This window comes from Rhinolophus hipposideros (genome assembly GCF_964194185.1).
Source record: "Rhinolophus hipposideros genome assembly, chromosome: 9".
In the NCBI taxonomy this organism is placed as follows: Eukaryota; Metazoa; Chordata; class Mammalia; order Chiroptera; family Rhinolophidae; genus Rhinolophus; species Rhinolophus hipposideros.
Window position 1 is genome coordinate 23,332,675 of NC_138055.1, and position 14,261 is coordinate 23,346,935.

The 14,261-nt window shown below is 43.4% G+C and overlaps 1 protein-coding gene across 1 annotated transcript in view; it reads right to left on the reverse strand.

The window, feature by feature from the left end:
- Positions 1-2,527: 2,527 nt before the first annotated feature.
- The window catches only part of VWF (von Willebrand factor), a 138,954-nt gene continuing 127,220 nt past the window's right edge, over positions 2,528-14,261 (reverse strand). Inside the window, 5 exon segments of the mRNA XM_081059627.1 lie at positions 2,528-3,624; positions 4,141-4,238; positions 6,181-6,220; positions 6,781-6,909; positions 7,543-7,641. Coding sequence (XP_080915753.1) covers positions 3,436-3,624; positions 4,141-4,238; positions 6,181-6,220; positions 6,781-6,909; positions 7,543-7,641 — 555 coding nt within the window. The 3' untranslated portion in view covers positions 2,528-3,435.

Genomic DNA, 14,261 nt, shown 5'->3' on the forward strand with positions numbered 1-14,261 from the left:
GAATGCAGCTGCGGGGCGAGACAGTAAGTGCTGCCCGCTCTCCTCCTCTGGGGGAGGTGCCTCCTGACCTGGGCCGGGTGTGAACATGCCGCCGGATTATCTAGCGAACCGGCTGGCTGATTAGTTTCCAATCCCACCCGCAAAGCTTCCTGCCTGCTGCCCTGTGCCGTGGACACTGTCCGCGGTCTAGAAAAAGGTGAGGGTAAGGGTGGGCTGGGGATGAGAGGCTCCCTGCACACCTGCCTTCACTTGACGCTAGCCAGCTATCCCCACCTTTTTCTAGACTAAAAGGAGCAAAAACAGAGAAATACGTGCACAAGGGACAGATAGGACAGGAAGAAGAGCTGCAATAGGCAGGTGGAGGGGTCGGTTGTAGATGAACTTCCCCGTGAGTCCCTAGGGTAAGGGTTGAGGAGGGAAACTGTGGAAGCCCCAACTGTGGAAGAGAAGACCTCCAAAGGGCCATTCTGGATGACGGCATCTACATTCCAAGATGCCCTGGAGCTAAACAAGTTCCTTAATACCTGGGACCCCAGAATGAAAAGGTATGATGTTAAAGTCGAGTGTGCTATCTGTGACCACTGACTTTTCGGTGTGAAGAATATTATCTCCTACACTGATAAGATCAGCTGATGGTGACTGCTCCCCACTTTATTGATGAGCAGCTTGCGGCAGTAAAGGGGAGCGGACAACACAGAATGAGTCAGGAAGAGAGCAGAAGGAAACCCATAAATGTTAACATCTCAATCCCAGGCTTTGTTCTGCTCACTAGGAGTAATCATGGCTAATGTTTATACAGGACTTCCTCTTCCTCAGACACCTTTCTCAGGGCTTTAACCCACAGTAACTATTTCATTCCAACAACCAGCCTATGAAATAATTACTGCTATTAACAGTATGCCCAACTTACAGAGGAGGAGACTGCAGTGTAAAAGGTCCAGCAACTTGCCTCTAAGAGATATGCCAGGGTTACACAGCAGGCATCCTGCTCCAGAGTCTGTGCTCAAAACACTTCACCATTCGGCTTCTTTCTCTCCCAAGCAATGCCGCCTCCCCATTCACTTCCAGAGAACTTCTCCATCTCTTTTCAACGCCAAGACAAGTGGAAAACTTTCCACCTTAGTTTCTTTATCCATTCCCTTTCTTCTCCCCCTCAGGCACTTTCTTATCCCTTAGTCTCTCTATACTCCCTCCTTGAGACTACCCATAAAACTCTTATTTTGCAGGACTCTGTCCTATCTGATGTGAGCAAAACAGAAATTCCTTGAGACCAGAGCAGACCCTGCCCTGCAAAGACCTGAGAGTAAGGGAGAGCTGTGAGACACACCGCCACTGCCTCCACCAGTTTCTCTTTCTGCATCCCTTTTACCCTGCTCCCTGCCATTTTTTTTAATCAAAACATGCAGCTTTTCTCTTTCAGTTTTTTTCTGATAGTGAATAGTCATATCAGTAAATAGGAGGAGAAATTCAGGCTATGGCAGGTCAGGCAGTTGGAAAATTGACACCTTATGCTGAAGAGGCAGCCTCTGCTGAGTCTTTCCATGGCTGATGCCTTCAATAACACCTCATCCCCAAGTAGTGTCAGGCGATCAGTCAGGAGAGAGACAGGTAATGCCCTGCACTGGATCTGGTTTCCTACAGAGATCTTAGAGGCTACTCCACGTTGGAGGCAGGGTGATGGATGGAGAGATGACAACCTTTGAATTATTGAGCAGTTATATAAAACTTCTGTCCATTCCTCCTTCCCTCTACCCTAAACTCCCCACCAAATCTATTCAACACAATCCATGCCATTTGCCTGTACTGTACCTTCCCTTAAGGTTGATCCCCAGCAGTAACGGAAGTGGGTGAGACCTAGAAATGCAGCAATCATTGGTTCGCATGCTAGCAAGGGCGGGATCTGTAAGCAATGGGGATGGTGTGGCACTGGTGGAGTGGCCTGGAAGTTCTTGCTTAGGTGTCAAGGCACCTGGGTTCTGAACCTGTCCCTGCCATCCAGCAGCTGTGTGACCTTCATCAAGTCACTCAAGTCCTCTGAGCTGCTTTCATCCTCTGTAAAGGGGCCGGGGAGGGTCAGTGGATTAGACGATGTCTAAATCCTTTCCCGCTCCACCATCCTGTACTTTCAGTGAGTTGAATCTCTCCTGTGTTAAAAGGATCTGAAAGGAAGATGTCCATCAAATTCCTGTCGCATATCCAGGATGTTCCCTTCATTCTCATGGGTATTCTCTCCCAGTTAGAGTTGCCACCATCTTGCCCACACCTACACGTAAACTTTTTTTCGTAAATGTTAAGGAAGGACAATCTCTCCTTGAGAGTGACATCACCGGTTAGGGATTTTGAGAGTGGTGAGACGGTGAAGTTTGGTGTTATCTACACCTCTTTCTCTTCCACTAAAGGGTGCCTGGATTAGGCAGGGCCTTGGCATCCCATACGCAACCCCGAAGAAACTCAGCGCTTTGCCCCTCAGAACAAAGGCAATCCCCAATGCTCTGCATTTACAGCAGAGAACTTATTCCTCCTTTTGAGCCTTGATGTCCCCATTTTTATTCTTGTCACTTCTTACATTGTTATAGAGCAATTTACAGTTACTCCGGGATTTCAAGCTTATTTGATCCCAACCCCACAACGGAGACTCACAGTTGTTTTCCAGATGAGGAAACTAAGTCTGAGAACCACTAAGGGGCTTATTTGAAGCCACACAGGAGAGCAAGGGCCTTATATGGGACCCAGGCCTACCCCTAAGTCTGAGGCTCATCACCCATGGCTGAGCCTGGGGGCATGGGACCATGTTCCTGCACCTGCCAGCACCCCATTTGCAGTCCCCTCAGCTCTTAGCACTGTCCCCTCCCACAGGAGGGTATACAGGAACTTAGTCAGTCAAGGGCTCAGAGAAATCCTTGCACATCTGGTCAGACTCCTTCTCCATAATGTCACAAAACCTGGGGTAACACTGGCAGTAGCCATGTCTACCTTGGCAGGAGCCTGGCGCCAGGGCCCACCCCTCTGTCTAGAGCCCCTGGATTCAGAGACTAGAGAACAGTGTTCCTGAGGAAACCCCTTTACTTCAGTCCACTGGGCAGTTTCTCGGGAGGCCTGCCCCATATTCTTTGCTCCCCTCCGTACCACTTGGAGGTAAGACACCACTTTTTCCTGGAGGCTGGCAGTGCCTCCCACAGACCCTGGGGCTGGAGTGTGTTCCGATGGAGCCAGTGCTTTCTCCCTCAGAACCAGTCTCAGAGCTCAGGCCCCGCCTACAGTTGTCATCTCAGCCTGGAAGAAGAAGTGAACCATCAGCCTTTGTAAGATGAGAGATCGGCCTTTATTGTGGGCCCAGGAGGGCACGAGAGCAGAGCATACGAGAGGACAGGCAGCACTGGCCTGTGGGGCCGAGGCAGGTGGCCGTGGGCGTCGCTGGCAGCGGCGGCAGTGGCCTCACTTGCTGCACTTCCTCGGGGAGCATCTGCACTGTGTGGCGTGGAGGACCTCATGGTAGACAACAGAGCCATTGGTGCAGCGCAAGGGCACCTGCATGGGCTCCGTCTTCGTTGGCGAGCAGCAGGAGCACTGGTCCTGCACATCTTCTATGTCGATGTTGTACACGGCTTTGCTGGCACATTTACCCTGCAGAGGGGCAGAGAGGGTTAGGGCATCACGATGATGGAGACTTCAGGGGTGGGGAGCACTCTGAGGCAGCCTGCTTCCCCCACCTGTCCTCCTCCAAGCAAGGCAGGCCTGGCCTTGCCCTGAGAAATCCAGCACAGTGAGGCAATGTGTCAAGGCAGCTCTCAGGGAAGTCTGAAATGTCCTCTTTCCTTCTGGTACCATCACTCCCAGGTCCCTCTAGCTGCAATTCTATGCATGTCTGATTGATCTTCAGGAAACAGTCCCCAGCTTCCACAAACTACTCTCCATTTTCTTTGAAGGACTGTTGAGTCTTTCCTCAGTTTTTTTCTTCTGGGGTCAAAAGCTCCCAGTTACTTTAATAAAACATTTGCTTTAAAAAATAAAATACTTCCAGTTCCTTTCACTTCCTCTCCCTGTGACTTTTCCAGATCCTTCTAAAATGTACTAAGGAGATGCCTCCAAATAAGAAGCTGCCCCTCCCCACCTAGGCCTCATTGAATCAGGAACCCTTACCTGGCAGAAATGAATGTTCACTTCCTCTTCGGACTTACAGGTTCCTACTTTGACATACTGCAGCCTGGCAGTGATATCCTTGCATTCAGGCTCCTCACCTATAGGACAGGTGAGAGATGGGACCCAGGTCTGGCTGAGGTTCTGTGGAACACTCTCCAGCCCCGTTCCCTCATGGGATGGAAAACAGAAACCACATCACCAAAGCCAGCTGCAGGGAGGGGAGTTATATCATCCTGGTTCACCCTGTCCTTCATATTCAGTAATACAGTTATCGCTGGATGTAACTTACTTAATAGTACAATTTTAATTGCAGGAGGAGGCTAAATTCACTGTGCTTTGGTGATGTTGATGGATGAGACTTGCTTTTATATAATTGTAGACTCTAAAAGCCATAATGATTGCAGTAATCCTCTTCTGCTTGTAAAAATATCCAGAAGCTAATGGCCGATGAAATACCCAATAAATACAATTAATATCTATCCACCCCTGCCTTTGGGTTAAGAGGAAAGGACAATATCACGGCCACATAAGGACACTCACTGCCTTTGTGGGGAGCTGAGTAGACCCTGGGAACCCTTATAGAGTCCTCTCTTTGGGTATAGCTTCCTCCAGGTCACTAGCATGGGTTCCCCTATATCCAGAGGTTAGTGGCATTCAGACCTGAATGCTACTTGCCTACTGAGAATTCTAAGATTTAATGGCAGCTCACATTCACCATCTGAACACTAGGAGTTTTCCATTCTTGGATGGCTCCTAATCTACATCAACCCTAACTACATAGCCTGCCTCCCAACTTCCAAATAATTTCATTTTAAAGCGAAAGCCTGCCAACTGCATTAAGAGGATGAATCAGAAAAACAAATTTGGGCCAATATCCTATATTCTGTCTGCAGATTTAAATCCCTGAGCCTGGCTCACTTTCCTTATGAAGGACCTCAGCCTCCTGAATGCACTGACCACCAACGCCCCTCGTTGCTAATTTTACAGATAAGAGTCTCAAACAAATTCCATGTGCAGTGTGCCTAGCGAGAATTCGTCTTCTGATGGTGCCTGACTTCACATTCTTAGACCACTGAGACAGGCATGTCTCAGAAAGAGATGTTTTCAGAGTGTGTTTCCTCTGCAACTTGGTTATAGCAGTTACAGGGACTGTCAGAGTGAGCCATCAAGAAAAGCATGAATGATTGAACACTGAAGGTATTCATGTTTTCACTCTTCCTTCCTTTCTCTACCCCAAAATGAACATAGGCCGAGAACAACAACAACAACAAAATCCAAACGAAACTTAAAACAAAAAATATCAGTTCAGGTAATTCTATCTTCAGAAGAATGTAGCATTAACATTGGGATTCTAAAAGATACTTGTGCTCATGAACATGAGAATATGTTGTAGGAATACTGTCTGATATGCAGACTTGTTGAACCTGTCTCCAAAGCTGCTGCTGTGAGCTACTAAGACCGACCTGTATAACATAAGTGCAAGGTCAAGAGGGGCTGAGAGTAAAGAAGGGGAGGTTAATAAACTTAGACCAGCCGTATAAATCCTGGAGAGGACTCCATGTCTTCTGCCGCCCCACACAGCACATGGCGGGGCTAATGTTAGCCAGCTGGTGGCTGGCTTCCCTTTCTCTCTAAGATAGCTGTATGACACTCATTGAATGGATGTGTGCTGAGTGTCTGCTTTGTCAAGATCATGGATCAAGGATGCCTGTCTTCAAAAGGAGCTCTGGTTAGAGAGAGAAGATATTCTCTCACAACAGCAACCCAAGACTCTATGAGAGGAAAGGCAGATAAGAGGCTAGAGACAGTAAGGAGTTTGGAGGAAAGGAGGAACAGACAGCTTCACAGGCATTTGAAAGGGGAGTTGAGCAGGGGCAGTCTAAGAACATTCAGGGAGGGGTGGCAATTCCCTGTAGGATTGAACCTAATGACTGGCCAGTGATAAAAAAATATCTTTTTGGAATAAAGCTTACTCCAAAGTACAGTCCCTGGACTTGGTCTGATGGGTTTCAAGGGACAAGCTATTGGTAATATACTTACATGTGTCACAGCAGGTGCCTGGAATTTTCATGATTTTCCCCTTAAGAAAACAAATTCCCAGATTAATCACAAATAGTACATAGCGGTCAGCTTTCAGGTCATTTCCCCAGGCTAATTCCTGGCTCTGGACTCACAGCCCTAAATATAAGTCCCCAGATGTAAACTGTGCTTTCCCATCACATACGTGAGCAGAATGACCACCCTACCTGACCAGGACGAAACAATTTTGATTATTCTGAATTCTCTCCCAAATGAGTCATCAGGCTCAATACTCCCAGGGGAGACTGGAAACCAGTTTGACCTCTCACCTTCCCCTTCAAGGATCACACATTCAGTGTCTCCCAAGGGAAGGGTTTTTGTTTGTTTGTTTGTTTTTGTTGTTTGTTTGCTTGTTTTTAAGCATAATGGAGTGCAGAGAGTTTTGTCTCTCCATTGAGCCGGGTTTTGTAATTTCGTTGATTTATAATCTAGGTCAGGGATCTCCTTTGGACGATGGGAAATCACATCAGAGCTGGACTGAAGGCTGTTCAGACAAACTCTGTTTTTAGAGGAGATGGGGACCATCAAGAGGAAAGCAGGACGCGAGCTCTTACTACTCACTCCATTGGCCAGACATTTGTGCTCATCAAAAGGCGGGCAGCCTGTGACCCTCTTCTCCCAGATGAACTCTCCTTTCTTATTGACCCTGCAGAAGTGACTGTCACAGCCATCCTGAAGCGTCTCATCAGGCTGAAAGGAAAGCGGGCAAGTGTGAAGACAGTGTTGGGTTACAAGTCCACTTCAAACCATGACCTGGACTCCCTAGAGTTGCTGAAACAATTTGGAAGACAATGGAACAAGAATGAGACAGTGTCTATAAAGTCTCCACACCCAGAACACAGAAAAGAGGTGGAGTTTTTTTACAACTTACTTACTATGAATAAGGCTGCATAAATGTTAAGAATCCCCAAACTCTTCTGACCACTTAAAAGCTTAAAGAATTAAGACACAAGGAGGGTAAACTGGCTAATCAATGGCTGAACTAGAGATGAACCAGGCACCACCTCCCAACCCCACCAGCTAATTCAGGCTTCCATAGATCAGTTTGTTTCACCCTGATTGCCGTTTCAGTCTCATAAACATTAAGGCTGGAGAAAAATCTTAAAATCAACGAACTTCAAATCACGTGGCCATACACGAACTTGTCAAGAAGAGTGACAACTAAATCAAAGAGAAAGTTCTGTGCCTTCTAAAAGTTATCCATCATTTCTTTACAAAATCTGAAAGAAATCAATATTAGTCTTTCTTTCTTGAAGAAGAGATCCCCCAATAGGAAACCAGGTGTTGATACAAGGGAGATTCCTGAGTTCAACTGGCTCCCACCTTCAAGGTCATGATCTGTCCTCCCCTTAGCTGAATGGTGCAAGCCATAAGCAGACATTTCCCACAGCATTCGCCTTGGATCTTTTCTTCCTTGTAACCCTGTATCCAGAAGAAAAAACAGCGTTAGTTAATCTCCCCAGAACATCCCAATTATAAGTAGGCTAACTTTGCCAGCTGCAATTCTCTCCTAGAGTTCAGAAAGTCAACATCTAGCTCTAACTAACTTTTGTCAGTTCTCATCCCTGCATAGCATTCTTTCCTTCTACAGATGTATACCCCGCTCAATGTCTAGCAGCCGGACCTGTTAAATTAGACCTCTCTCCTGAGCTCCAGACTTATAAATTCAATTGTTTACTTGGCAGTTATTTATCTTATTGTCATCTTAAGACTTATATCAAAAATGGAACTTGATTTTTTGCCCCAAATCTTATCCTTCTTCAGTCTTACCTATCTCAGCAAATCATTTCCCAGTAAATCAATACCCAGTTGCTCAAAGTAGCAACCTGCGAGTCACCTTTGACTTTTCCCTTTTTTCATCCCTCTACTCATCACCAAATCTTGCCAAAAAATGCATCTCAAACTCATCCACTGCTTTTCATGACCAGTGAGCGTCCTGTCACCACCTACTCCAAACAATCATCATCAACCAATGGACTCTGATGATAGTCTTGGTTTGTCTTCCTACCTTCATTCTTGCTCCCCTACTATAGGGCTCCATACATTTGCCAGAATGACTTTCTTAACATATAGATCTAGTCCTGTCACTCCTCTGCTTAAAACCCTCAGTGGAGTTCTGGTTCTAGTAATGCCAGAGTAGCTTATATTGGACTGACTCTCCTTCAGACAACTTAAATTATTGACAGAATATTTAAGACAATCATTTAAAGTCACTGGATGGGCAAAATCAGGAATTAAACCATAAGTTATTTGATCCTTGAAAGAGGGAACCATAGTGGACAAGCATCATGTTTAAATAGCTTTTCCCATGAGGGCAATCTGCATGGGACTGCACAGCTAGAACTTCGGCAGAAAATTATAGTTGTATTTGCCTGAGGAGTCAGAAGACAGATTTTGAACCCCCTAGAATAGCTGAAAACTAAAGGGAACACCTCAGAAAAGGGGAAGTCAGAAAAGAGAAGCCCCCAAATCTGCATATAAAGTCCTTTCAAATCCTTGGCTAACCCCTGAATTATATACGCACAGAGGAGTCTAAGAGGAGCCCAGGGCAAAACAATAGGTGGACAGCTTAAACAGCACAGCAGAAATTTCGTCTCCCACACACTACAGGGAAGGCAAGGATGGCAGTCTGAATCCCACCAAGCAGAAGCGACTAGTTAAATACTAGGTTTTCATTGAAATTTCAAAAGAGCCAACCCGTAAGAGTAAGAACTATGTCTCAGGACTATTTACCCTTGGACTAAGAGACATATTGAAATAGACCCTCCCTAATGTAGTTTAAAATCTAGCCTTCTTTAGTTCAAAGTGAACCACCAATAATCTAAGTTAGAAGAAACTTCAACATTCATCAGAGGAAATGACAGAATTGAGAGGCTCTTCAACATATCTCCCACCAATGTCTAATACACAGTAAAAGATTTCATGCAAAGGAATTGAAAAATTTCATCCACACTCAAGAGAAAACTTACTCAACAGGAACACACCCAAATGACTTTGGTACTGCAATTAGCAGGCAGGAACTTTAAAATAACTATGATAAATACATTAAAGTGTCAAGAGAGAAAGATGGACATAATAAGAAAAGAGATGAAGAGTTTCAGGAGTAGCTTGGAAACTTTTTTTAAAAAATCAAATGGAAATCCTAGAGCTAGAAACATGGTACCCTAAATCAAAACTCACTGGATTGGATTAACTGCAGAAAAGAAAGGATCAGTGAATTTTAAGGCTGATCAATAGCAATTGTCCAAACTGAAGCATGGGGAGAAAAAAAGATTGGAAAAAATACACAGAGCCCCAGTAACCAGAACAGTATTGAGTGGTCTAACATACATGTAATTAGAATTCCAGAAAGACAGGAGAGAGAAAATGGAACAGAAAACAATTAAATAATAGCTGAAATTTTTTCCCAACTTGATCAAAAATCAACTTACAGCTCCACGAAGCTCCATGAATCCAAAGTAGGAAAAGTATAAAGAAAACTACTCAGACTCATATACTCAAACTTCTGAAACCCAAACATAAACTGAAAAGCAGCCAATGGGGGTGGGGTAGAAGACGCATGCAGAATAACAATACAAATGGCAACTAACTAGAAACCTATATTCAGCAAATGAAGAAAGTAAAACAAAGACGTTTTCAGATAAATGAAATCTGAGAAATGTAATTCCATTTGGCCCACACTAAAAGAAATGCTAAAAGAAGTTTTTTCAAGCTAAAGGAAAATGATGTAACATGGAATTTCAGATATACAGAAAGAGCACTAGAAATCATAAACATATAGGTAAATGTAAAATACCACTTTTAGTTATTGTCTTAAATTCTATAAAAGACAATTTACTATTTAAAGTGAAATAATAACAATGTCTTGTGAATTGATCTCTTATGTAGAAGTAAACCATGTGACAACACCAGCAAAAAGTATAGGAAAAAGAGCACATTGTACATGAAATAGATTATTAAATCAAGGTAGACTGTGATAAATCAAGAATGCATATTGTAATCTCTAGAGGGGCCACAGTTATCTCTACAACAAAATATTTTCCATTTTCACTTGTGATTTCTTCTTTGATTCATGAATTATTTAAAAGTATTTTAATTAATTTCCAAATATTTGGAAGAGGTAATTATAATACCTTGTTGTTACTAATTTAAATTTAATTTAATTGTGGTCACAGAATATACTCTACATGATTTCAAAATTTTGACATTCATTGACTTTTTCTATGGCCCAGAATTTGGTCACGATAAGTGAAAATTCCCTGTGTATTTGAGAAGAATGTGTGCTCAGTAGTTTTAGAGTGTAGTAGCCTATCATTTTCAATTAGGTCAAGTTGGTTGATGTAGTTTTCCAAGTCTGTATCCTTACTGATTTTTTTTCCCTAGTTGTTCTATCAGTTACTGAGAGAAAACATTAAAATTACCTACAAAAATTATGGATACGCCTATTTCTTCCTCTAGTTCTGCCAATTTTTGCTTCATATATTAGCAGTTGTGCTATTTGATACATATACGTTTAGGATTCTTGTGTCTTCTTAGTGAATCTACTCTTCTACCACTATGAAATAATTTCCTTTATTTTTGGTAACATTCTTCATCTTAAAGTCTGTTTTGTTTGGTATTAATATACCTACCTTAGCTTTCTCATTCTTAGTATTTGCCTGGTATATCTTTTTCTATCCTTTATTTTCAACCTGTCTGTCTCTTTAAATTGAAAATGCTTCTCTTGTAAACAGAATACTAGTTGGGTCTGGCTTTTATATCCAAGTCTAACAATCTCTATTTTTAATTGCGATTTTGTTTTGCTCATTTACATTTAACGTAATTATCCATATGGTTGGCTTTAAATCTACCATTTTGCTATTCATCTGTTGTCGTCTCTGTTACTTGTTCTATTATTAATTCTTTTCTGTCTTCTTTTGGTTTAATGAAGTTTTTGGTTTTCTAGTATTTTATTTTATCTCCTCTAGTGGCCTCTTAGCAGTATTCTTCAAGTTACTATTTTAGTGTTTACACAGGTTTACACATTTATCAAACTTCAACAAACTAATATCTATGCATTTTATTGTAGGTAGACTATATACCTCATTTAAAAAATAAATTTTACAAAAATCTAAAAAATAAGACCTTCTATGATTTCCCATTGCATTTGGAATAAAATACCATCTCCTTAGCATGTCCTGCAAGGCCTGATATGGTTCTTTCCAATTTTCTGACCTTGTCTTATCCCATCACTCCCTTGCTCTCAACAATCCACCCTTGTGCATCTCTTAGGATCATGAATATGGCAACTTGCTCTCACCTGAGAGCCTTTGTGTATACTTTTCCCTCTACCTGGAATGTTCTTCCCCATTCTTTGTATAAAGAGTCCTTTCTTATCCTTTAGTAGTCATTTTAATATCACACCTCAGAGAGGTCTTCCAAGATACAACATACGCACACGCACATTCTCTCTCTCTCTCTTTATAATACTTAACACAATTTGAAATTTTTGCTTGCCTGTTCAGATGTTTTTATCCTCCCTGAGAGGCATGAAATTTCCAAACTATTCTATGCTGTTCGTCATTGTCTCCCCAGCAACTGGCTCTTAGGGGCAATCCTACTGAGGAGAGGAGCTCAGCTAGGAACTCCTTGAAAGAGGCTTCAAGTGAGTGTCCTTCATTTATATCCACGTTGGAAAAAGCAGCGGCTTCTAGATAGCAAGATTTCGCTGTCTTGCAAAAATGCCCCCGACTAAGGATTTGTACACACAGAAGAAAGACCGTGTGAGGACACAGAGAGAAGGTGGCCATCTGCAAGCCAAGGAAGAAGGCCTCAGGAGAAACCAATACTGCGGACACCTTGATCTTGGACTACTAGCCTCCAGAACAGTAAGAAAAATAGATTTCTGTTGTTTAAGCCAAAAAACAAAAAACAAAATGCCCCCATATTTCGGAGACAGCATAGGATAACCAGCTTTTTATTTTACAAAGTATTTTAAACAATGTTAATAAAATAAAAATCTAAAAGCTACCATCAGCTGTCTCATCACTGCATTAAAACTGAAGCTCTTTCAATTCTCCCCACCACTCCAAAAAAAAAAAAAGAAAGAAAGAAAGAAAGAAAGAAAGAAAGAAAGAAAGAAAGAAAGAAAGAAAGAACAATCTCAAATTTTTTTAAAGAGTAAATTTAGTTATGTGAGAAACCAACAACATTGTCATTCTTTTTCTCATTTGGCCACATTTAGCAATGACCACTTTGAAATTCCTTCATTGGAGCCCTGGGGTTTCTCTAACATGAATCTCTAGCAGGTCAATGTGGAACTCCCAGACAGAAGACCTGGCTCTCTCTCCATCAGGTCCTTTTTATTACACAGGGTCTGAATGCTCCTAACCAGCAAGCAGAGTTAGGAGTTGGTAAGCTTGCTCACAAATGAATTTAAACAATTTGCTACTCCTAAATCAAGCTTCTGAACTCCCATGTGTCTTCAGGGAGTAAGCCATAGAGAGAGCTGATGAGGACTGAGCTCAGCACCAAACAGGGCAGCCAAGCCCAGCACACACACTCCACTGGGAAGGACCCTGCTGGAGTTGAGGCCATCGGGTCGTCTTTCACTGGTGAGCTTTAAACTGTTTTCAGAACTGCACAATTCCTGGAAGGTGTAGGACCACAGGAGATGGGAGAGGAAGAAAGAGATGGAATAAACATTGTGAGGGCATGTCAGTGGTTACAGTCAGAAGGAAGACATAAAATAGGACTTAAACCAGGCAGGATTTCATGCGAGCTTGGATTTGGGCATGTTTTAGTGACTGTTGGAGTAAAGATAGGAAATACCCTCTGCTCAGCAGGCCAAGGGAGAAGAAACTGGACAAAATCTTTACAGGTTAAGTGAGGGAACAGGGATAAATGGAGGAGGGGGTCGCAAAGTGAAGGGACAGTGGCAGTCCCTTCCACACACCAGAAGCCACAATTAAGCCAAGAATAAGGAAAGACTGGGAGACAGGGCTTGATTGAGCCTTGCTGGGCTTCTCAGCCACTGAGGACAGTGGTCTGTATTCCACATGCTACCACACATACAAGGAGAAGGGCACACACACACGCGCACACACACACACAGAATGGGAGCACTCAATCATGTGGCTCCAAACGTCATCCTTGCTCCTCTCAGGAGCAGTGGCGTCCTCTGCTTGCCCAGCCAAGTTCTCAGCCAGCCAGAGTTCATTTGTTTAGGTCTGAGTAGCCAATTAGTCCTGCTGCCCCCGTCCTGTCATGCCCTTAAAACTCTGCCCTGCACATGTCTCACAGCCCCTTTTTATAAATTATATCAACTGCTCAAAGCCCTCCAATCTGATCTCCCCCAGCCGTCCTCTTCTAACCCTTGTTTCTATCTGCTAGTCTGTTCCCTATTCCTCTTCCTAGAAGGTCCTCTCTTCTACATTCACCCATTTTTCAAGGTCAGATCCTGGTCACACCCCTCCAGGATGCCTTGTCAGTGTTCCATTCCTCGTGCTTTCCTTGAGGGTTCATCTGTCAAGCTTCATGTCTACCATGTCTACCGTAGCCTCATCGGCACAAACCACCTTCTTCTGGTCTTCTTTTAAGTAAAGCATTGTCTCCTCTGGGAGAAAATGAAGGACTCACATCTCGGGTGACACTAACCCTTCAGTCTGATGTAGGCAATTCAAGCAGAACTACCTAAACTTAATTCACCACCGCTCCTCCCACCTGCAGGAGGCCTCCCTGAGGTCCTTCATGTCAGAGGAGCCTCACAAGACCAGTTACCAGCTAGAAAGCGGGCAAGTGAGGTAGGTTTCAGCAAAGGTTGAGAATCTGTAGGAGGAGGACTAATCTAGTTGTTTCAAGAAGGAGGAGGTGGGTTCACTGCCCTGGGGAGGTATGAGGATTCGAAGGAAAAGAGAAAGATTACATAAATCAAAAGGGGCCACGGATTTAAAAAAAAAATTTAGAAACCTATCTAGACTGGATTCTAAAGCTGGATGGATTTCTAAGACTGCAGAGGAGGTTACAGTGCCACCTTCTGACCACCAGAGGGCGCAGTTAGAGTC